This window comes from Leuciscus leuciscus (genome assembly GCF_965113295.1).
Source record: "Leuciscus leuciscus genome assembly, chromosome: 16".
In the NCBI taxonomy this organism is placed as follows: Eukaryota; Metazoa; Chordata; class Actinopteri; order Cypriniformes; family Leuciscidae; genus Leuciscus; species Leuciscus leuciscus.
The window spans coordinates 27,043,222-27,069,029 of NC_138740.1; the positions used below are offsets into that span (position 1 = coordinate 27,043,222).

The following is a 25,808-nucleotide window of genomic DNA, read 5'->3' on the forward strand; positions in this document are numbered from 1 at the left end:
GCGTCACATTACACCAACCTCGTTTCCATGAGAAAGCAGGCAGCCGAGAGCCGAAAATGATTCGGTTTTGACAGGCCGTCACACTTTGGATGTACTTTGATTTGCGTTGTCACTTGTTTTTTAATAGTTGGTCTGAAAGTATTGTATTCGGTGCGTAAAGGGATCAACAAGTAACGTTAGTTGGAAAACTCGGAGAAACACGCCATCCTCATCGGATGGACAAATCCACGATGATAGCCATGGTAAGAAATCTGACGGGTTTTGTTGGTTGTAGATTTGTTAAGCAATGTGTAATTCGCAGTGTATTGGATTATTTTATTGTTGGCTCACTATTATTCTATTCTTGTGGTAAACATGGATGTGAATGTAAATTCCTGGTGTTATCGGGTTATAACGCTTTGAATGTGGTGTCGGTGGTTATGCGTTATCAGACTTTTCGGGACATCAAGTGAATTTATTCTAAACTGGCTCTTAGTTTTCTTTAACATTTCAGTCGGGTCTTTTTTTATAATTATTTTTTACTGTTTTAATTTGATGTGAAATGCTTGTTTGATCACAAATATGAAAGTTGGGTAGTGATAATGCACATTGTCATACTGAACTGGCCATGTTGGGCACTGATATTTTTATTGTGGTTTTAAGTTCAGAAAACTTATGTCTCAGATTTGTAAATATTACCGGAGTGGTATGTTTTATATTGGATTTTAATTTTAGAATATCTGAACACATTTGATACACACTTGTTGGGTAGGCTACAAGTCATGTGCAGTTTTGAAAATCATTGTCTCAAGCTAGTGAGCTGCCTACCTAGGCAACATTTTTGGGCATTCAATGTAACTAAGATGTCAAAAAGTGCTGTCTAGGAATGTTTTGAGGCACGGCCATAATGTGTGTGTTTGTTATTTTTTTCATTTCTGCTTTTTGACACAATAACTAAATTATAATCAGGCTAAAACAATACACATTTTTTTGATTGTTATAATTAGTAATAATAATATAATAATAAAAAAAATATTCTACAGTAATAACAGTAATAACACTTCTACAGTAGTAGTATTTATTTATTTATTTATTTAGAAATATTTGTAATATGCTATGGCTAATTTATGTTCAGCTACATTTTTGGGTTACGTTTAGCTTATTAATATGCACTTTCATCACTTTAGAATCAATGGCTATTGTTATTAAATAATTTACTTTTTTTGTGAATACTGTTTTTGGGTGCTGTTTTTTAAAGACCCACCAAATAGAGGCATTTATTGGTTAAGAAGTGTAAAAAAAAAAAAAAAGACTGCAGTCCAGTCTTCTCCTCTCTTATGAACCTTGCCTTGTGAGAGTTTTCTAAGAGTAGTGCCAGTGTTAAGTTTATTCCACATTGAAAGAGCCATTCACTGCCCTTCTGTTGGTTTTTCCAGCTCTGCTCTGCCAAAAGTGGCACTATAAAAACGCTTCACTTACTGAATGCCTTGACTCACCTTTAAAACCTTCTCTCGAGTCCAGAGCCACACTCGGCTCGTACTGTGTATCTTTAACTTAAAACGACAGCGCTCCTTAGAGCAGCGATCCTCAAGATAATTGACAGCATATTGAAATAACACATGATGGTTGTTGCATTGAACTTGTGTGTATTTTTGTGTAGATTCATGTATTATGTAATAAGTAGGCATTCAGCTAGTAGTTAATTAGATAATGAATTCATCAAAGCCAAGGGAGTGATGATCATCTCAACTAGTAATCTTACAGTGATTGTTGCCTTAACAGCCTCCCTTTCCCATGAGCCCCAGGTGAACTAGCCCTACTTTGAAGCCCGCATTTGTTTATTGAAATGACAGGGCAGAGGGGGGGGGGGGGGGGGTGGACGGAGGCGTACAGCTCCTACTGTAAACTTCCTGTCAACACAAATGCCAGTGACAGGATTCAGATCTTTGTATACTCTTTCCACCCACAATCACAAACATTTAGCAAACAATCGGGAGCAGGGGTCCCTTCTCCATTATTTTTTTCATACTCTTCCTTTTTTATTCTGGAGATTTCTTGGGATCACAGATTCTTTTTCACTTTGTGCACGGATTTCTCTCTCCCTCTTCACTCTTTGTTTACCCTCTCAAACTCCTTCGATGTTATCGGAGTGTGCTCTCTCTAGGGTGTGGGCATGGACAGGAAGTGTGCACGGTATCTCTCCGAGCGGCTCTGAAATCCAAACAGGACATGTGCTACATACCCCGGGATCCACAAGAAAGGCTCCAGAGCACAGTCCACATCCCGCTGCTCATTAGGAGCCTTTTTAAAGCCACTTCGGGCCGTCAGATGTTTACGGAATCCACATTAACGTGGAGACAGGAAGAGAGAAGATTGCGTGATGCAAATTAAATGCAACGCTCATTATCAGAGTAATCAGAATGATGTGGATGTGTGGGAGATTGTGTGTTAGAAATCGTGCCATATCTGTTTCTTAGTCTATACTGTAGACTTCCCACAATAAACAAGGTCCTGAAGTGTTTAGACTGAGATGAGAAGCACATTTATCCTGTTCTCAAGCTTTTCAGCTAAGTTTTTAAGGATGTCGGTATGTTGATAGAGATGAATAGTTGACATGAAATGTATTTAAATGAAATTTACTTATTTGGCTTGTATGTATTGAGAGACTATGTAGCATTTGCACTTAAAAACACTTATTTAAAACTATTTTACTATTTAAAAGTAAATATTTTCAACAAATAAAGTGAAATATTTGTCACAGCATATGACCTTTTAAAATAAAGTAAAATAAAAAGTGACCTAAATGGTGGTTACATGGCCTAAGATATATTCATTAATTTACATGTTCATGCACGTTCATGTTAAAGGGATAGTTCACCCAATAATGAAAATGTTTCATTTTTGGGTGAAGTATGCCTTTAATAAAATCCATTCAATTAGGGAATTCATAAGTTTTTCGTGAATCATAAGTTCATGAGAGCAACATTTTCAGCTTAGTCTTCTTCGTGACATTATGTTGATATGTCGTGTGGCTTTAAAAAGTTCAAGAAGTGGGAGACAAGTTGAAAGCATCTTAATAGCATGTGGGTTTGTGGTCAGGCTTTTTTTCTTTCTTTTGCCATTTAGCTCTTCCCAGGAAAGGCAAAGCATCTGTCAGAGATTCATTTATGTCTAAGGTAGCCACACCTTACAGGTCACTGCACCCAGATTCAGTGACTGAACGAGAGATGTGTTACATATATTACAATGCGCCTGCTATTCAGCTACCCTTCTATTCAACCCCCATTGACTCCAGTTAAAACGCTAATAGTGTGCATTTCTGTGTGTGTGTGTGTGTGTGTGTGTGTGTGTGTGTGTGTGTGTGTGTGTGTGTGTGTGTGTGTGTGTGTGTGTGTGTGTGTGTGTGTGTGTGTGTGTGTGTGTGTGTGTGTGTGTGTGTGTGTGTGAGAGTTCGCACGTACCCCCTATCCAGTGTCTTCAAACAATAATTACCCATTGGTTTGACTTAAAATTGAACAGTCATTGGTGATTCTCCTTGAAAACAACACCCTCTCGCTCACGCTTTTATTCTTATGTCTTCTCCTCGCATGAATCCACAGGTGTATCACAGATTGGGTAACCTGCCACTGTGTCAAACACGCTTAAATTAGGGTGTGTGCTTGAATGTAGGAAATTAGATGAGGGTGTTATGTCTCATTTAAGCCGATGGATAATAGTGTCAGTTTGTAGCTTGGTCACGCCTTACAGATGTTTTCCATCTGTATTTTGCTTACTTGCAATTCCTGTAAAACCTTATCTTGGTTTTGATGTCATAGGGCAAAGAGCGTTTTTTTTTTTTTTTTTTTTTTGAAGTTTCTATAAATAGAAAAAGCATAATGACTTTTTAAATGTAAGTAGAGCTTACAAGGTAGCACTATATTGAAATTTCTCAAATATTCTGGTTAGAGGCTTGTTAAAACTCCAGCCCTAGATAATAAACTTCTGCAGTGATTCTTGCACAGACTCTTAACTCATTTTTAGGCTGAGCTTTTTTTTCTTCTTTTTTTCTTTTCTTTTATCATATTTTTACTTTACTCAAAAATATATATATTTAACTTTAACTTTTTTATTTAAATGTTTTTTTTAAATATCTTTAATATTTTTTTACCTTATTTTTGTCTTTAATAAATCAAAAACTGTTTATTCTAATGTGTAATGGAACACCTTTACAGCTCTAGAATTAGGCTAGGCTACTTTAGTTTGACATTTGCAGATGCCTGAATTAATGTTCACCTCGAATAGGTCAAAGAATGCATTCAGCATAAAAAACAGCGACCCTCCTGCTTGTGTGAGTGATGGGAAAGGCATTCGGCACAAAGCCTCCGTCTGATGTGAGCTCACTGAACTGAGGCTGGCTAATGAGTGGGGCAACTCAGCGTGGCACTGGCCTAATGTCATGGGAATATGTTTTTCAGGCTTAAAATGCCATCTTACACAATTCATGTACCACTTGGCTCTGATAATCTTGTCTCCCATGAGCTCAAACAGGTTGTTTTTGCAGGGTTGTTTGTGTTAATGCCGACTAAAATGACGCATATTTTCTTTTGATAACAATACAGTAGTTTTAAAGATTAACCAGTTGAGAAGAGCAAAGGTGATTGTAACCATAATAGGCTTTTTAAAAACTTGTCCGACCTGTTTTTGATAATCAATGGGGCTGTCGTACAAAGAGAAGAGACACTGAGTCATCCAGGCTTTAAAGCTTTTCATTGGACGAGACTTTGATCTGTGACGCATAGTCAAGCTATTTACCTCCTGATGTTTCCATGGTAAAGGCTGCAAATAAATGGAAATATTTAATGGTAATTAAATTTGGCAAGGGGGGCTAAAGGTTATTTTACTCTGGCTGTTGTTAAGTTTCAACGTTTCTGACTCAGTCTGTTGCATTTGATCTTGTTTGTCCCACCTTATTAAGTTCTGCTACTTGTCAAAAAAGAAAACGCGTCCCAGTTTAGGTAAATTGAATACACCTTTATTAAATAAGTTCAGATGTTCTGCATGTGGGCCAAAACCAGTAATGCAAGACATGACGCATGCTATCAAGGGTGTTCAAAGACATGAAAGTTTGTTTGGGAAGAAAATAAGTAATTTAAACTGTTAATCAGCCATTTTAAGTTGAATGAACTTATTTTTAGTTTTTTTCTTGTAGACTTAAAATTCCCCAAAACTGATCTCCAACTTATCACACAACATGTTACACCTCGTGTATATTATAGTGCAGAACCGCAGATGTGGTTTTACACAGGAAGTGCACTGTAAATCACACCCTTTTTTTTTTTTTTTTTCATATTGACATCGTTCTGTCTCTCTCACCCTCTCTTCCTCTTTCTAAAGGAAAGAAATAAGGACAGTCTTGTCTGGTCACTATTCACTGCGCTCTTTTTTTTAACAGAAGACAGAAAAGCCACAGGAAATCTGAAATGTGGAAGGCTGTGCTGTCGTGGCTTTCTCGGGCTATTAATATCCTCCCACGCACACTGAGGACAGCAGGCCGCCCGCCTGAAATCTCGGGCTGAGGGCACGGTTGACCCCCCCCCCATCATCTCCACGGGACTGAGAATAGCACTCGTTGGGCTGGAGGTTTCAGAATCTGCAGGTCGAAAACGGTCGATATGTGGTTTGGGATTGTGATATAACTGGCGAAATTTGACGTTAACAGGTTTTAGGTGAAAATATTGTGTTATTTAAAAGATCAGATGATTGGTAAATCATTGTGCAGCTTGTTGTCACCAAAAGTTCGTAGAGTTTGCTCCTATCAAAGACGGTGTGCGTGTTTTTCTGTCGCTCAGCATGGAGCTGAACTCCAAATGAAGCCTCCACATTGTCTGACTGTTTCCTGTGTTCCCCGAGAGGAGCCATTTACAGATTTTCACACGCTCATACCCAAGATACTAGTGTGTGTGCGTGTGTGTGTGTGTGTGTGTGTGTGTGTCTGCCTGCACATGATCTGCGGTTTAGGTTGAGTTCACGAGTTTTAGTATTTGTGTGACTGTCGTATTGCATCTAAAGGGCAGCAGTGATCTCACTGGAGTGTGCATTGTTTTGAAATCACTTTTGCATATGTTGCAGAGCTATCTGTGTTTGTGATCTCATTCCCGTAAATCTATTACAAAGGTGAAAACTTGAGGCAGTGAATCATTTGAGTTACTTTCATTTTTCCACCTTTAAAGGAGCAGTGTTCTGGTTGTTAGTTGTACATGTATATTAAATGAAAATGTCAGTATTTGAAATCAGCACAAGTCAGTACATAACTTTATTTATTACTCACTAGCCTATAGCAAAATGAGTAGTATGTGTAAATAGTATTGTAGTATATGGAAAAAAAATAAAGAAACATTTAGCTTTTATTTAGCAAGGATGCGTTCAATTAATCTAAAGTGATAGTATAAAGACCTTTTTAATGTTACAAAAGATTTGACATAAATTATGTTCTTTTGAGCTTTCTTTTTATCAAAAAATCATACAAATATGTCATGGTTTGCACAAAAATATTATACAGCAGATCTGTTTTCAACATTTATAGTAATAAGAAATCTTTCTTGATTTCTGAAGGATCGTGTCATTGAAGACTGGAGTAATGGCTGCTGTAAATTCAGCTTTGCCATCACAGAACACACACACACACACACACACACACACACACACACACACACACACACACACACACACACACACACACACACACACACACACACACACACACACAAACGTTCAGAAGGCTGGTATAATTTTTTTGTTGTTGTTTATTATTATTTTTGAGTCATGGTGCTTATGCAGGTTGTGAGTTTAATTTGCAACATTTCCCAATTTCATTTCCTCTCATTATGTGCTATGAATTAAAATAATAATAATAATAATATTGTTTTCCCTATCAGTAATTTTTCTTCTTTCGTTAAGTCTGTATCCTTGTGCATGTTTATCATGTGCATCCTGTCAGTATAATGCGTAAAACACTGGAATCAGTGCGGGTAATGTAAGGCACATGATTCTCCATAAGGTTCCTGTTCCAGTCTGCTGGAAATAATGAAGAACGGTGTGTCTTCCCTTAACCGATAGTTCTGATAGAAATCATCTGTATACGGGGAAAAACTCCTGTCAATCCGCCAGTCCCAATCATCATACATAATGAAACGCACTGTACAGCATGTAGTGCGGATGTAGCCGTAATTGAACACGTACACACACGCGGCAAACGTGAATGACTGACTGCCTTATCGTACTGTAATTCTAAACAATAAAACCTGTGAGACCCCATTGTCAACTAGCCAAGATTGTGCCAGAAGTGTGTGTGTGTGTAAGAGATAGACGTACAGCTGCCCGTCCACATATGGAAACGGGCACTTTTAAACAATGTAGATTCCATGTTCTCGCCTAATAGTTTAGAGCTGGCAGCGAGTATTGTAAACTCGATTGTTTAAATGTAGCAAAGGAAGCCAGCACACTTAGCACTTTCATTCAGGCCAAAGGTTTCTTTGAACTGTTGTGTGCTGTGGTTGTTTGTTGTATGCTCCACTGGCATTAACCAGTTCATTCATGAGCTCTTGTGTGACCACCAGTCTCGGTTACGTTTACTTTGGTGGTCAGCCAGTTAAACAAAACTCATTCATTCTTTCTCTGCCGTTCATTCAATAATCATAAATAGCTTTTGGGTAGCCACCATGTTTTAGGGTCAACCCTCTCTTGTTTTTCTTTTAATTATGGGTAGGACTTCTGGTTTGTCTCTTATTCCAGCTCAATCACTTGAAAATAGTGGTGTAAGCATGCATAATGTAACAATATATCGCAACACAACAATGCAACAATTTATTGTGGATAGAGATATGTTTTGTGTTTAGTTCACCCAAACTATTTAGCATTTTAGCTTCCATGATTAATAATAATTATTAATAAATGAAAAATACAATAATTTATTTAATAAGATAGGCTAATTTATATAATATATATATTAAAAAAAAAATATATATATATATATATATAAATATATGTAGTCAGGACAGAGTGCAAGCATATTTCTGTATTTAGCAGAATCATGAATATTTCTATTCAGTGGCTAGTTGCGTAAACTGCTTAGACTAGTCTTACGAGTTAGTCATCGAATTTCTTTCTTCAAGACTGGTCATAACTTTTTTAAAGTCAGTTACATAAAAAGGTAGATGGGTCTTAACTTGGTGGCTATGTTATGCTACTGGCTGGTGTCACCAAGTTCAAGCCCATTCAAGTTCATTCCTGATGTAATACCAAATTTAGCATTTTAGTGAACATTTACAGTATTTTTTGCTAACTGATTATCATTATCATTTGCATTTGCATTTGAAATAATCATTTAAAAAAAAAAACTCACAATTTTAAAGAGATAGTTTACCCAAAAATGAAAATTGTTATTAATTACTCACCCTTAAGTTGTTCCAAACCTGTATGAATTTTTTTCTTCTGCTGAACAACACAGAAGAAGATATTTTGAAGAATATGGGTAATCAAACAGTTGATTGGCCCCATTGACTTCCATACTATGAAAAGAAAACACAATGGAAGTCAATGGGGCCAATCAACTGTTTGGTTACCCATATTCTTCAAAATATCTTTTTTTGTGTGTGTTCAGCAGAAGTAAGAAATTCTTACAGGTTAAGAACAATTTCAGGATGAGTAAATGATGACAGAATTTTCATATTTGGGTGAACTATCCCTTTAACTCTATTTTGGCTTTGTTTAATGTAATGTGAAAGTATTGTATCGTGATTCGTGTATCAAACTGAATCGTCTATTGTTGCGCCCCTACTTGAAAATGCTGCCATCTTCCTTGGGATATTGCTTTTTTGTCAAACTGCAAGTTGTTTTTTCATCATCTTCACAAATCATTCCATCCATTTTCAACAATTATTCACTCAGACAGAAGGAAAAGGGCGTCCCCTCTGGTCCAAACACGCCACGCTGGTGAGCTGCCAGTGCAAAGTGATTGTGGGTTTGGAGGACTCTCATCCAGGAGGTTAAGGTTACCACGCTGGTCTACGTCCTGACCACCTATTACAGGCCAAACCCTACCGCAGGCTGTCTGGATGCTGTGAATGTGTGTGCGTGTGAGTGTTTCCTTGTCATTTTTGTTGAGGATGTTCTGTGAGATAGCTGCAGTACACAAGTTTGATTTTAGCCGAGCGCAGACCTTGAAGTCTGAACCAGATTTCACTGCTGTTTCCTCCAGTATAAATGAATTGCCTGGGAAAGCAGGAAGCCGGTTTGCGTCGAGTTTGTTCTGGTCTTATCTTAGTTCCAACCGGTCATGCCTACCGGCTGACCTGCATCTCTCCACTACTGAGACGCTTTTGTCACAGTTCACCAGCGGTTTATCGGGATAGTCTTGAAGCACTTATAATGGAGGCAATAGTTCACTTTTAGCAGCGCTAGATAATAAAAGCCAGACCACCGTTCCACAAAAGCATTTTTCAGATGAGATTAGTTTTCTAAACAATGTTAGAGTTATTATTATTATTAGCACTAGATCTGTCTTTTCATATAATTATTCTACTAAATTGTTATTGTCTTTTGCCTTGATGTGGCCGCTAATGTACTCTGGATGTTTGCATCACAAAAAATAAACATGACTAGCCTATATGTATATATCTATATCTTTATTTTTTTTATCATGCATACCATCATTTTCCAATTTCTGTCTTGGAGTTTCCTGAAAACCTGAAGTAAAAATTTTGAAATTGTAAATAAAATAAAGTATAAAATATATTTGATAAAAAATGTATACATTAAAATTCATAAAACATTAACATTTGTATAAAACAAAATCACAGGTCAGCAAAAAATAAAATCCAATTGTCGATTCGTGTTTGAAAATAAGATTGTTTTGAGCTATAAGTAAGCAGGAAGTCACTATGTTGTTTGCTAAAAGCTTTAAAAGGTGTGGCTGTAATTGCAGACGTATCCAAAAAGAAAAAAAAGAATTAATCTTGCAAGTCATATCATGACGTCTAAAAACTGATGTTCTTTGTTTGTTAATAGTTTCTCAATGAGCTGTCAGCAATATAGCTGACAAGTTAGTTCTAGTGCCACTCTGGAATCCAGTGATTCACCAGATCTGGAATGTGCAGACACAGGAAGTGATGTCACTTCCCCCTCAATCTGCCTCTCCGTGCCTCTCCAAAGAAGAAAAAAAAAGACCACCTGTCCCAGGATCAGACTTGTCGCCATGGAGACATGGTGTTTCCATAGCATTCGCACACACAAACGCAGTCAGGAAAAAGTTTGACTGCTTTTTAACGAGCGCTGGCATAGATGTCTGTCAGACAGTCTCCGCTGTCATTGGTGGGTTCATGTCATTGGCAAACCAGTGAACTTTGACCCAGATGGGTTTGCATGTGCCCAGGGGGCCAGAACAGGTGTTGGACATTAATGCAGCTACTAATTTTTCAGACTGCAGCAACTGATACGTGTGTTTCACTCCAAGCTTTCATCCCGTCTGGGAAAATTCAGTCTTTGCGGTGTGTGTGTGTGTGTGTTTGGGTGTGAGAGAGCGAGTACTGTAACTCATTAGTGTGACTTTTAATGTTCCACTCGTCTGAATGGTTTCAGTGTATCCGTTCGGAGTCAGGAATCTCTCTCCTTTCACTCGCCGTTCCTCTCCGCCGTGCCTTCCCAAACTCCCATGCGCCTGCCCTACGTTTTTGCGCCATTTCTGGACCTCTCACACTCCGTCTATTGTATCTGTCCTCCTTCTCCCTTTCTTTTCAAATTCCTCCAGCACTCCATAGCCATCGCTCTCTGACCCCACCTCCCGACGGCTGCGTCTAAATGGTGCGATTGTGCGTGTGTGTGCATGTGAACGTCTGTGGAAAGTCTGACGTGAGCGCGGAGAGAGTGTGGCTCAACAGCGCTGCTCAATCCAGGAAACTCCCTTAGAACAACAAGGCATGGCTGACATCCAGAGAGCTCCACTAGAGCCAAAGTTTGTCTCAGACTTCCCCCCTTTACACACACACTCTCGCTCAAGAAACTCTCACAAATGCCTTCGGTTCGCCCGCACTCATTTCATTGTCTCGAGAGGTTTTACTATCTTTGTGGACACTCGATGGCATTTCGGTTCCCCTCAAGGCTGATAGACTCAGTCCGTCTTCCAACAAGAGGACCATTGTACACTCCTCTGAGTTCCAAACATTGCATCTGCGAATATGCACGTTTTTGAGTTGATTTACTGTAGTGTGATATTTCAGCTATTAAAGATGGGTTAGCGTTCAAATCTGCGGTTTGACTATACAATAGTTGTTGAGAACCTAATTTTTGTGGTTGCGTCGGACACTATAGCTCGTATTGCCATAGTGTCTAATACCCCCGGTCCTCTGCGGCGTCTTAATGCAGCTGTTCGACTCTATTTGATACTAGTTTACAAGTAGCATTAGTGAGTGTGCTGTAAACCTCTGTGGTATGTCTTCTCTGATTGCTCTTCTGTTTTGGCAACTCTGTTGCTATTCTACAACTATTAGTACATAATATTACACTGTCAACATCTGAAGTTTTGCTGTTGCAGATTGTTGCCAGCAGTGTAGTTTAACTTGTTGACTAAAATTAAAGAGAACATGGAATCAAAGGCTACAGAATAGCATATTACTTTTACTATTTTTGTAATTGCAGTTTTTTTGCAGGCATGGAACACTCTAACAAAAATATGGAGTATGTAATCAAAGCACACTGCATGGGATTCTGTGCCCCACAATGCAATGCACTCTTCTTGATACACTATCAGCGTTTTTGGAAATAAATTAATACTATTCAGCAAAAAATTGAATAAATTAATCAAAACAAGTGACAGGAAAGACAATGTTATAAAATATTTAGATTTCGAATAAGCTCTTGAACTGTCCATTCATCAAATAATAAAAAAATAAAAATAAAAAAAAGGATTTCGGTTTCCACAAAAATATTAAGCAGCACAACTGTTGTCTTAATGATTTCTGAAGGATCATGTTGCACTGAAGACTTCCTGGAAATTAAGCTTTTCAGGAATAAATGACATCTTATTGGCCTGGTTTCACAGAAAGGGCTTAGATTAAGCCAGGATTACACCTTAGTTAAATTAGAACATTTAAGTAGCTTTTATAAACGTGCCTTAGAAAAAAACTTTTACTGGAATGCATCTTGAGACAAAACAATGGCACGGACATATTTTAAGATATGTCAGTGCAAGTTGATTTCAGTTAAGACAGCTGACAGCTCAAACTTGAATTTTAGTCTGGGAATAGGCTTAAACCTTGTCTGTGAAACCGGAAAATAATATATTAGAAAACAGTTACTTTAACTTGCAATAATATTTCAATCGCAATATAATGGTTTTCACTGTATTTTTCATCAAATTATTGCATCCTTGGTGAGCGTTAGTTTTTTTGTTCATTTTTGCACAGTATTGTATTCCATTTTCATTTTGATGTCATAATGCTGCATTTTTAAAACCTATTTTTACTCATTATTCAGTTTGACTTAAATTAATGTTTTTGTCAAAACGGCTTTAAAATTTTTTTTTTTCTTTCTTAAAATTTCTCAATGTAACTTAAACGTGCAGCATCAACATTTGAGACAACGATGCAGCATGCTACTATTATAGTTGCATAATCTACTATTGTGTTTCATATTTCATTTAGAATGTTTCACATATAGTAGGCTATACAGTATTCAGTCAGTGTATTATTCCTTTGCACACACAATGTAAGATCCCCCCAAAAAAAAGATCATTCAGAAATCTGCATGATTATGAGGGGACAACAGTGCTCATTATATTGGTAAACAACGGTTTACAGAGATCATTTATATATTTAAATATTTTTATGTTTTTGATTTCATGGGCATTTGTTTACTTTTTGTGTAAATGTCCAATCAGCAATCCTGTAGCAAAACTACTTTCTTACAAGATTACACCCCTCTTGATTTTGTTCATCAAGCTTTTATTTCACAGGTTTATTTACTCTGATATTAATGAGCACTTTTACATGACATGTAATGTTATATTTTGCACTACTGAGAAAAGCACCACAACCCTACGCTCTAGATGGAGCTGTGAGGTTTCAGTTAAGTGTTCGAGATAGGAGATGTGTGTGTAAGAGCACACATATGGTGAATGAGTATCTAACAGACATGTTCAAAGAAAACCAATGTGTGTGGGAGTTCGAGAAGAGTAAAGGCAAGGTTTGTACTCTATGTGTGTGTGTTTAAGTGGAAAAAGGAGTTTGATAGGGTGGTTGCTTTGCATTCTCTCTCTCAGTTAAATGAGAGAAAAGAAGAGATATTTGGGGTCGTTGTGAGCAGACAGAGATGTGTGTGTGTGTGTGTGTGTGTGAGGGAGTCAACAGCAGCTCTGTATGGACTGTGCATGTGGAGCAGGGGTCTTCTACTTCAGACGAGCACTTTACTCGGTCCCTGAGGCACCCCTTCTTTCTTCTCCCTCTTTTCAGCATGTCACAATGAGAGAGCCTCATTTACGGCTAAACAACACACTTTAGAGCCACCACTTCAAATGACCCACATTCTCCCAGACACACAACACCACCGCCATACACCTCACCGGCAACTCGACACCATCGGCTCCATCTAACGGCCTACATTTCCCATTATCCTCTGAGACAAAAAGACAGAGATACCGAACTGACTGGCCAAATACTAGCACTGGGAACATGTTTAAAGTGCCGCATCAATGTTAAAAAGAAACGCATTTAAGCATTTCCCCCTCTTAAGTCCATTTATAACATTAGTCAAGGTTTCTTGCACCAAAATATTCATAATTTAGACTTAAATGAAAATTTCCCACAGATTTTTCCTCCATGTTCCAATTCAACAGGCTGTTTTTGCTACTGTACCTTTAAGAGTTTAATATTACCATTCAGTTTTGCTACAGGGGAGCATATTCTAAAAAATGTTCATTAAAATGTCTGTTGTAAATACATCTTTAACTTTACATTGTCATATTATGAACAGTAAGCTTGTGGGATAGGGTTAGGCCAAAAAAAGAAAGAAAACAATGTAGTAGCATGTTGAACCAAAAGTGATTCAATTTGATTCAATAACAACTACTGATGAATTCAATTTTTTTTTTAAGGTTTATTAAACGAATGAATCATAAGAGTAATTTCCAAATAATAGATGAATTACTGTTACGTTTATTTGAGTGTCTTTGATGTCGACCTTTGATCCAAATTTTATTGGATAAGTTGACATGCCAGTTTATTTTGCTCTCCTAAATATGCATGACTAGAGTTTTATGATATGCATATTTAGCATTGTTTTTCATTACTGTCCGTGATCTTATCAGAACTTGCTAACGACTCACCGGTTGAGAAAGTTTTTTAGACGTTTTCTGGCATTTCTTTGGATCCCACAGCACATTTAGTGTTCTGTGTATGTGTGTTTTGTTCTGGTCCAGGAAAAGACTCTCTCCTGCTCTGTTAATTTGCTTTGCTCTGCAGATGTTCACATCAGATGGTTTGAATTAAATGCTAGATTGCTCACACAAGGTCAGCTATGAGAACTCAGTCAGAATACCTCTCTGTTTGCCTCTGGAGCTGAGAAAGAGTTCTAAATGTGTGAGAGATAGCATGACACTCCAGTCGTGTGAAAATACAAAACTGGTGTTTCTCCAGAAGAAACCTCTTATCTGCAGCCCTTCCCAGGCTTTTTTGTCTTGTGTGCCCCAACAGCCTCATCAGGAAGGCTTAAATACCAATTCATCAACACCAACGGCAACAACTATTGATTTATAAATTAAATTCAGATGAGATATTTCACAAGTCATTTATTTGTTATATAATGTTAATGAGAAGATGAGTAAAGACATCTGTTGCTGTCTGAAGTTTTTACGACTGCAAATTTATTTTAATTTATTTACTTGTAATTAATTTATTTGTTTATTTATTTTTAATTCTGAATTTATTTTGTATTTTTTAGGAATTGAAAGCATCAGTGTGTTTCCAAAAATCATTCAATATGAAAAAGATATGAATCGCAATTAATTTAATCCATTCACTACACTAATACTTTCAGTTATTGATATTTTCATATAATTTCACAATTTCTGTTTTATAGATTTAAGGAAGTAAAACCAAAATCTTTCCAAGTACCCACCGGGGTACATGAATTGCAAGTCATCATGAATGCATATTGAAATATCTCATTTCTTTTTTCTTTTTTTTTCTCCTCTAGGTCCCTATTATCTTTGCTTTGACTTTTTTGGGTCATGGGGCAGCAGAGCTCGGGTTTGCAGGAGACCTCCAGAACCGCACAGCCAGACAGATGAGCTGCATGGAGAACCAGGAGTACCCGCACAACAGCTTCTGCTGCAAGAACTGTGAAGCTGGTAAGTAGCAGACAAGATCCTGTCGAACCGTGAGAACTTCCCTTGTAAAGGCAAGTATTGTAAACACAAATGAGTCAACTCGCTCAAAGCAACGTTTTTAAAGTACTTTACAGCATAGGCTTTTTTTTTTAAGAGGTTTAAAATGGCTTTCCAGGCTTTGTCGATAAGGTGCTGACAAACATCCGTCAGTGATGCTATTAAGAGTGTTATTCTCTGATGAAGATTTGAACAGAAACAGCATTAGGGCTGAAACGATTAGTCGACATTGTCGACAACGTCGACAATAAAAAATTGTCGACAAATATCTTTGCGTGTCGAGTAGTCGTTTGATCCCACGTGACCTAATGTAAGGGCCTGCAATATCGCGATTTGACCGCTACGGCGCTGTAGCGCTAGAGTGTAATGCAGCCGTTACAAATGCTATTGCGGTAGAAGAAAACACAGCGCGAATTATGACGGAGTGCAAACGAATCCGAACTAGCAAGGTGTGTAAAGTTTCACAAAACTGCAAACCAAGAATGCTGTCGTATGCAATACATGCAAGGCGGAACTTGCTTTTCACGGGAGCACAACATGCATGTTAAAACACTTAAAGAGGAAAAACCCGGCACGAGACGAGCCGGTGAGAGGTGAATATTCTCCAGCTGAAGCTAAATAACTAGCAGTAAATCTCTTTTTAGAGAATGCAATACTTCTAATAATAGCAATAATAATTAACAATAATAATATAATTACAGTAATGTGATGATTTATTTTTGCATAGAATAAAGCTTGATCGAGCTTAGGAGTCGGGCTGTTTTTATTATTGTAGCTCTATTAGGTAACGTTATTACAGTCTTATCCCTTGCCTGTATTTTGTTACATATTCATGAAGACTTACAAAAGGAGATGTTATGAAGAATATCATGTCAGTTAATTTTTTATACTGTAAATTAAAAGGTGAATGAGAATGTCTCTGTCAGCTCAGCTCAATTGTCATATCAATAAAAAAAAAAAAAAAAAGATTCTTATAATAATTGTTTGCAGTTTAAGTGTGTCTGTAATGCAGCTGATAATTTTTTTTGTTTATTTTTTTCTATTGAAAGAGAACAGAATATTTAAACAATGCTTAGAGAGCATTTGTGTGTGATTTGAGTTGGACAGAAATCTGAAAACTTAAAGAGAATGACCTGTTTAGTTGCTCAAAGTTGTTTAAAACAACCATTTCAAAAGCTGAAGTGATTTTCTTTTTTTATATTATAGTTAGAATATGTATAACTCCGTGTTTTAACTAATTAAAAAGGCTGAATAATCGTTCCAAACGTACTGATTAGTCGGCGAAATAATCGATGAATAGTCGATTAATCGTTCTAATAATCGTTAGATTAATCGATTATCAAAATAATCGTTTGTTGCAGCCCTAAACAGCATTGTTATTTTAGAGCTTAAAACTCAGAATTCACATTTGTGAGACTCTGGTTTCTTATAGAGCTGTCTCGCGAGAGATATTGTAAGGTTAGTGCTAAAATGTTTGTAGGCCTGGACTTAGTGTTTGAATATCCAGAATGACAGCTCATGAAGCACACTTAAACAAATTAAACACAAAATATAGTATTGGGAATAACAGTTCGAACGTGGTTCATTTTTCTAATGATTTATTAATGTGAATTTTTGTGTAGTATGATAATCACAGAATGGGTTCTCATTTACCATGGTTAAAATCATGTAAAACAATAAATAAATAAATAAATCAAATAATTTAATGCATAAAATAAAACAAACTATGTTCATGAACAAATACAATTATCATATATATAAAAAAAAGATTCTCAAATATTTCTACCAAAAAGTTACTTGTCAGGTAAATTTTTCATATGAGAAATGTGGATCAATACTAGATGATTGGTTTCAGCATATATACCAAGAAAAACATTTTTTAACCAATGAGACATGTCATTTTAAGTTATGCATTATATTAAATGACATTTTAATGTGACAAAAAGGGCATTTTTTTATGAAACAGGCCCATATTTTACACAGGGCTCAAAATTGCACAAAACATCTTTGCCTAAAATGTTGCATTATGGCTTTAACAATAAAACCATTTTAAATGGATTTGGTTCTGAATACGCACTGGTTCCCATTCCCATTTTTCTGAAAATGATATATGTTGATATTTAATGTCTGTCATAAAATGTTTTCTGTAACACAGGCACTTATGTGAAAGAGAAGTGTAGCAGGGACCAGGAGAAGGGCATTTGCTCCCCGTGTGAGAAGGGCACGTATGCCGAGCACCCCACAGGCATGGAGCAGTGTCTGCAGTGTAGCCAGTGCCACAGAGGTAACGTTCTCCAATCTACCCTTTCCTCTCCAAACCAGCCATTTTGTAAAAGACCAGGTCAGATCTTCCTCTTAGGGTTGTTTAAAGAAAGTGTTTGAGTCCGCTCTGTGACTGGCACTTTGAGATACAGAAATCTCAGCCTTCTGCTATTGTAATTGATTGTTCAGTTTTCCAGTAGACAGCCATATGTAGTCTGCACTGACTCTCCAGAGAAGCAGAGCTCTCAGGAATGTAACATTTATACATCTCGAGTGAATAATGGAACACACATGGTCCTCGGCATGCTGGGAAGGCAATAACACAACCCATCGCCGGTGACTACTGGACAAACAATTAACTTCTGGAACTGCTGTCGGAATACAGATGTTACAAAAAACTAAACGAAATGTTATAACGAAACTGGCGTCAGAATTCTTTGCTTTTGGAAATTTCGACTCGCCTTTGTACAAGATGGAAAAATGTGCGGCATACTGTGAGCTGCAAGCGAGACGGAACATCTAAAGCACGTTGAATCCATCGCAGAACGCTCCGCTGTGACAGCCCATTCTTCTGCAAAGCTATTTAGTCTGTCTCTGGTTCCTCTGAAGTCAAAGCCATCCATTAAACTGCTGTTTATTTTGATTGGACAGCCACGTTCACCGTTTATTAAACCATTTGATTTACCTAAACACTCTTTCCCACAAGACCCTACTGCTTGTTCAGATTCAAACTCTGTTGTAAACACTACATATTCATATAAACAAAATCTCGCTCGCCTGTTTAGACAATAAGCCTCCCATAGGATTTGCATGAGGAAGGGGACATAAGCAGGCCCCATGAATAGAGTTGAGTCTAGTGTTTCCTGTGCTGGACACCTCACTCCTGGGAATCTGATCTCCTAATGTTACACGTCCTGGGTGTGGCCCCACTCCTGTGTTCTTTCAATAGCCATTTGTGTATGTATGAATGACTGAACTATCCTCTAGTGCATGCACCCGTTTGTGTCTGTTGTCCGAGATTGTGTGTATGCGTGTGTTTTAGGATGATGCAGGGTGTGCCTGTATCATGTGCCGTCTTGTTCGGAATCTATTTTGCTCAATTAATCACTCCCAGGTCAGTCCTTCTGCCTGCTGAGTCACAAGGGTGTGTTGATTAAGACTTTGCATGCATATATTAATTGTAAAAAATGTAAAGTGAATTGAATCTGAAACTGGATCTGTATTGATCCAACATTGATCCAATGATTCATTTCACCCTACAGAGACATTTTTTGTTGTTCTCTGAGGCTCAGATTAGTTCTAACAATTTTACTCTGAATAAATTTTTTTAATCTAAATATGGATTGAATCTGGATCGAAATCTGTATTCATGCAAACATTTTATTATCTTTTAGAGGTGCATTTTAACTGTCTTCTGAAGCAGAGATTAGTTTTAGCATGTATACATTTGATCTAAATTTGGATCAAATATGGATCAGGATCTGGATTTATTCGATATGTAATTAAATAATTGATTTTACTCTTCGAAGGTGCATTTCTGAGACAGGTGCTAGTTCAGTACAATTATACGTAAGAATCTAGCTTCAGATAATTCTCTTCATATGAGGATTGAATCTGGATTGATCCAATCATTCAGTTCCCCCTTCAGACGTGTGTTAAGACTTTTCTATTTCAGATATAAGTTGTAACAGATAGACACTGAATCATTCTCTCTGAATCTGAATTGAATCTGGATTGATCCAACATTAATTCAGGTCACCATTCAGAGGCATATTTGTTCCATGCATTTGAACTGTTTGCCATGATATAACTGTCAGTGATTTAACATTGATCCAATTCTGGTCACCCTTCAGAAATTAAGTCTATTGCTTCTCTCCCACTCGTTTCTGATTTCTTCATCCTTCCCTCCCTTACCTATTTGTTTCTCTCCAACCCTTTACAGATCAGAGCATTGTTGCAGATTGCACCAGCACAAGCAACACCAAGTGTGAATGCAAAGCTGGTTCATTCTGCCTGCCAGACGAGCCGTGTGAAGTGTGCAAGAAATGCACCAGGTGAGTTCCTCTCTTCCTTTGGAATGTGCTCTTCCCATTTGTCCTCTGTTCTGGTGCACAACACCCTGATGAAAGCAGACAGATCAGACACTCCCAGCCTCTATTCTCTTAACCTTTCTGCCCCTGCATTAGATCACCACATCCAATGAGTCAGATCCCTTTCCCACTGATTCACTCTCTCCACCTTTAACCCCTGAGGCTTTCATTGTGCTATTCATAATGACAGTCATTTTACGACTCCTATTTTAAGCCCAAAGCTTCACACCTTTTCTAAAAGGCATAATTTTTGACCGTGGTTTTGCAGGTGCAAAGCTGATGAGGAAGAAGTGAGCCGTTGCACTGCGACATCCAATGCAAAATGCAGGAAGCGCACCTCTTATCCGACTGAAGGTCCAACAGACAAGCCATCGGCATCAAATAACACTAATACTATAGGTAAGGTCAGCACATGCGTACAGACATGTTCCAAAATTAACTTGAGAAAATAAGTGATTCAATCTTGATATTAGTTACACTGCATCATGTAGTCATGAACAGAAGGAAAATTTTAATTTAATATTTTATTTTTTAGCGATTGTCGTTACAATTGTGGTTCTTCTGATGATCATATTGATCCTGGTTGGAATATTTTCATGGAAGAAACGTCGACGTCATCAAAGTGGTATGTTTGGTAACCTTTTTTAGCCCTTGTATTGAATAACCAGTGTTGGATGTAATGCATTACTAAGTGATTAATAATAGTGTTAATAGTGTTATTACTGTAATTTAATTACTTTTCCATTGAAAAAAGTAAAGAAAGGGATTACCCTTAATTTTTCTGTAATAACAGTTACTTTTGATGTAATTGCATTAAAAACTGTATTGACTATAGAACAATTCTATATAAAACAATAGTTGATTTAAGGTCAAGAATAATTTATGCAATTATTTAATTAAAGTTGATTTATTTGAAAGAATTAAAAAGGCAGTTTCTTGTTTATAATTGTATCGGTTAACTTGTCGAGGTTGATATGGGATTTAGAAGGTAATTAGCAATAAGTTATGCAATACTTTTTAGAGAGAGTAATTAGTACAGAAGATATAATTACAAGCTAGTTTTTTTTATTAACGTTTTTTTTTTTTTTTTTTGAGTAACCTACCCAATGCTGAGAGTGAGAGTTTTTATATCTGTATGAGAAGTTTCAATATTGTTGTCAATATCGGCCCCTGAATAAAGTGCCAGATGACATTACAGTGACATTAATTATAACATAAGGAGGAAAATAAATCATGTAAAGAGGGGGACCGTATTTTTTCAAAGTTTAAGACCTTATATCCTTATAATTATATATCCTATATATAATATAAATATATCCTATAATTATCTTGGCCACAACCATGCCCAGCATTAATGCCAGCTGCAAATAAGGCAAAGAGGAAACTGTGTCCAAATAGCCAAAAATGGCCAATTCCATTTTAGGAGGGAGAATCTGATCATATGCCACTGAATACCAAGAAAAAATATTTAAATAGTCCAATTTACAACATTTATAGTATTACGAATAGATCTGCAAAGTGGAAAATCAAATGTACTTTTTATGGACATATTTGCTGTCAACTTTATTTCAGACACTGCTGGTGATTTGAAAGAAGTGAAGATTCCCATTGTAAGTATTTGTTTTATTTATTTATTATTTATTTTTTAATGCATTATTTCATATAATTAGATGAATTAGTTTTGGTTAATATTATGCTGATGCTTTAAATAAACTTTAATGTAAAAAAAAAAAAGAAGTAAATTATATTTATTTTATAAATAAATATATTTTACAGAAACATATAAACATAAAACATATAAATACATCTTTATCTAAATAATTAATTTTTTTTTTATCTTTTTTATTGTTTACTTTAATCCATAGTTTTAATCAGTTGTTGTTGCCTTCACTCAGGACGAGTGCCCAAGATCAGAAGAGGAACAAGAGAACAGCCGGAATGCTGGATTAGAGAGGGAGGAGGAGCAACGCCCAGAGTCCCGCCCCTTGTTAACACAAGAAACACAGGAAACGGGTAGCAAGAGCATACCTGTGGAGGATGAAGACCGGGGATTGGGCGACAGCTTGCCGAACACAACCAGCTCCTCCCAAACCAGTCTGTCTGCTCTACCTCCTGCAGTCTACATGGAGGATTCGCCTCGATCGAGTCCCCCGGCCCCGAGGCAGACGGAGGGAGATCCAGAGTCATGGGCGAAGGTTAGCAACAATGGGATCTTTTCAGATCAATCACACAGATTTTACACAGCTAAATACCATGAAACAACAAGATAGTGCCTTCAAATGTGTGAAAAGATCCTTGTTTGTAAGGACTGCTGAATGGTCCTGTTAACTAAATTCACAACATTGCTAAACCTTATGTTTTTCTTTTATAGGATGATGGTGCTCCCAGAAAACTTGTTCCTGTACTTGGTAAGACCATCAGTACAATATAACCATCAGTACAATATAACAGTTCTTGGTTTATATTGAGTATATGTGACTGGGTCAGATGATAACTCACAAACAAATCAAGTGAACTCACTCACTAAATCATTCATGTCTGAATTAAGACAGCACAATAGAAATATATTTTGCCGATTTATAAAAAATAAAAAATAAAATCTGTTATTCTGAAGAATGCAAATGTTCAAGAACCATTAATGGAACTGAAAGAAAAATAAGATGCACAATAAGTAAGATACACTTCCAAATAAGATAAGATTCACTTCCATTCAAAAGTTTTGGGTCAGTATGATTTAAAAAAAAAAGTTTTTAAAAGAGGTATTTTATGCTTAAAAAGGCCGCATTTCCCCCCAAAAATATAGTACAATTTTATTACAATTTAAAATACCTATTTTCTTTTTGAATACATTTTAAAATGCAATTTATTCCTGTGATGACAAAGCTGAGTTTTCAGAAGCCAGTGTTTTCAGTGTTCTCTTATTATTGTCATTTCTTCTTATTGTCACTGTTGAAAACAGTATTTATTTGAAATATAAATATTTTGTAACGTTATAAATGTATTTACTGTGACTTTCAATTAATTTGCTGTATCCTTAGTGAATAATTTTTTATTATTTTTAAAGTTACTGCCCCAAAACTTTTGAATGGTAGTTTTAATTTAAAAAAATCTTAAACTATTCCTGTTCAAGTATTTAATTATTCCTAACCACAATTATAAATACACAACATACACTATTTATCATTATAATTGGTTCATTTCAAGTCCATATTCCATAAATTGGCCATTAGACAGGTTCTGAAGTCTCGATGCTTTGATTTAATAGGTGAGGAGGAGTCTCTGAGCAAGAGTTTCGACCTGTTTGACACCCTGGACGTGCGGTACCACAACAAGTTCTTCCGGAGCATCGGCGTGAGCGACAACGCCATCAAAGTGGCCGAAACACAGCACACCATGGACAAAGTTTACGACCTACTGCGGGTGTGGATGCAGAAAGAGGGCCTGCGGGCAAACATTAACACGTTACTACAAGCTCTTCTGGACCTGGACCAGCGGTATTCAGCCGAGTACATCGCCTCCAAGGCTGTTGAACGAGGCTACTACAAATATGAATGATGCCTTTTCAAGACTACAAGACAGCTGTCGAGTAAAAGAACAAAAAAATTGAGAGGTGTAGATTCCTTTTGAATTCTCTCCAATGGGCCTGTTGGTCTCATTACATGAACTTGATGTCCCGTTACGGAGACATTGGTGAATCGCCTCTCTGTAGCGCCCACGGTGGGTTTAGAAGCCAACACTGGACCCTTTTTTAAGGATTTACACTGGCTAGCAGTAGAGGGCGCAGTGTTCCCTCTCAACCGTGCATTCTAGTGTCATTTAATGCACTGGCCTCAGGCTTTCAAACTACAGGTTGGTCCAAAGCCTGCGTATAGATGTCATTAAACCTTTGGTTACGCCAAATGTTCAAACTAAAACAAGTGTATGTAGAAGATTATTCACAAGCTTCACACTACATGTAGTCGTATTTCTGAATCACTTCTGTTCTTGGCTACAAAAACTTGTAGATGAACTCAACTCAGTTACAAATGAACAAATATGCCTTAAGATAGGAGCTGTTGGTTTTGAATTTCAGATGTACCGTTATGTCAGCAGTTTAGGGTTACATTTGAAGTTTAGAACGTTCATTTTACTTTGGTTGTTACAGACTATCTCGCATGCTAGGCTGCCCTCGAATTATGCCAGTTTGTGAAAGGTGATTTCGGTTTTGTTCCCCCCTCCCCACCTCCTCCTCCACCTCCACCTCCACCACCAATGACCTTTCTCTGTCTGTTTGGTGCAAGGCTGAGATGTCATTCACCTTCTCGACCTTTGTTATATTTAAATAATTGATGTATTTATTTGTATTGTGTAATTACGTATTATTTATACCTGTTACCAATATTCACCTACAGTAAGTGTTCCTGAAGCATTTTTGTGCCATGACTGAGATGTTCAAAAGACAAATCCTTTCCGGTCCTTTCACAAGCGGATTTAGTGCCATATCCCCATAGTTTTTTCTATAGCTAAGACATTTCTACGTTTACCCTGAGCATGTCGCTTACTATAGACTCATCATCGTTAATTGAATCAGAAAAGGCTTGAAAGAGTACCACGGTCAGTATCTCTTGGGCGCTTGTAACTGCTTCCGCAGATTGCATTAATGTCAAGGATAAGGAGGCATTTCAAACTTCTGCTCGCTGTTCTTGTTTTTTTTGTTTGTTTGTTTGTTTTTTATATATATGCAGTAGTGCACAGGTACGTGTTTTTAAAATAGCTAAAAGATGAAGGAAATTTATGCTCATCCAGAAACTACTTTAGCGTTTTATCTAGTATGTACATATTTGTCAAGAATTCTATTAAACAAAACTAATAGATATATATTTATGGAAGCCCTAACGCAGCATAATGAAGTACTGCCTAAAAACTAAACTGAAGGAACAAATTGAAATTAAAACGAACAAACGGAATAGATGTTATCTAAATAAACAGGGCTTCTAAATTCATTTACGCAGCAGTAAATGAACTGTGACGTCTGACTCGGCTGTTTAGCTATGTAGATGTATCGGTGTGTGAAATAGGATGGGTATATTTTCAGAACACAGATCTCAGATCAGCATCACCTTTGAACATATTTGTTTGTTAGTATGGAAAGCTGAAATCCGATCAGGACAGGACAAAATGGCTCCCCATCCCATTGAGCTTCCCCGTTTAATTCTGAAATTGTAGAGCTGTCGTACAGTGCAGGCACTGCCATCTATTGACGTAGAGTTGAATAGCAAGAGAAAAAACCTGCATCAATTTCAAGGGACCTTTTTTCACATCTTAACAGTTTTTTTTTCTTCTTTTTTCTCACATCTTTTCTCTTTTTACACTGAATTTAACATTGAGTGTCTCTTCAGATGTAGGTGCAGGAGTTGGAGCAGTTTGGTGCCATCTTTTTCTCTGCGTTTTCTGAGGTTTTTATACATGTTTTTAGTTTTGTATTAAAGCCACATTGTTTCTGCCTTGACGCCTCTAACACAGATGCATGCCTCAGTGCTCGCTCATTCTACGCTTTATTTTCCACAATATCTCTCTACGAGTAGAAGTTTTGTATCTCCTTTTTTCCCCTTAGACAATTGTTTGCTCGTTTATGAATGTTAAATGTTTGCTGTTGCAAAGTTGTTTGTAGAATGTTTTTGTTTTAAAATAATAATAAAAAAAATACCAAAAAGTTTCCATGGCAAGTTCATCCATCAAAAGTCCAAGAAAGAAAAGTTAATAGATTTTTTTTTTTTTTTTTTTTAAGATGTGGTGTTTTTCATTTTAAGAGATATATATATATTTTTTTTTTTTTTTATTGAAGTCTTATTTTGGTTTTGTTTTGATATGGTGTTATGATGCCTTACATATTAATTATAGTCAAAAATGTGTATTATCATTGATGATAATATTAATTATTATTATTGTTTATTATTGTTGTTTATATATATATATACATATACTGTATGTATGTATATGTGTGTGTATATATATATATATATATATATATATATATATATATATATATATATATATATATATACACACACACACATTTAAATTGC

General features: G+C 36.7%; 1 protein-coding gene and 1 long non-coding RNA gene across 2 annotated transcripts; one reads left to right on the plus strand and one right to left on the minus strand.

Moving 5' to 3' along the window:
• Positions 1–25,438, plus strand: tnfrsfa (tumor necrosis factor receptor superfamily, member a). Its single transcript, XM_082140479.1, has 10 exons — positions 1–242; positions 15,202–15,355; positions 17,547–17,675; positions 19,596–19,707; positions 20,012–20,142; positions 20,279–20,368; positions 21,316–21,353; positions 21,639–21,938; positions 22,115–22,151; positions 23,009–25,438. The coding sequence occupies exons 1-10, from the start codon at positions 216–218 to the stop codon at positions 23,296–23,298; spliced, it is 1,308 nt and encodes a 435-aa protein (XP_081996605.1). The 5' UTR covers positions 1–215; the 3' UTR covers positions 23,299–25,438.
• Positions 3,296–14,082, minus strand: LOC309477282. The gene is made up of 2 exons (XR_014198598.1): positions 6,670–14,082; positions 3,296–6,614 (listed from the first exon to the last, which is right to left on the minus strand). It is a non-coding gene; the product is annotated as an uncharacterized lncRNA (long non-coding RNA).
• Positions 25,439–25,808: the final 370 nt, after the last annotated feature.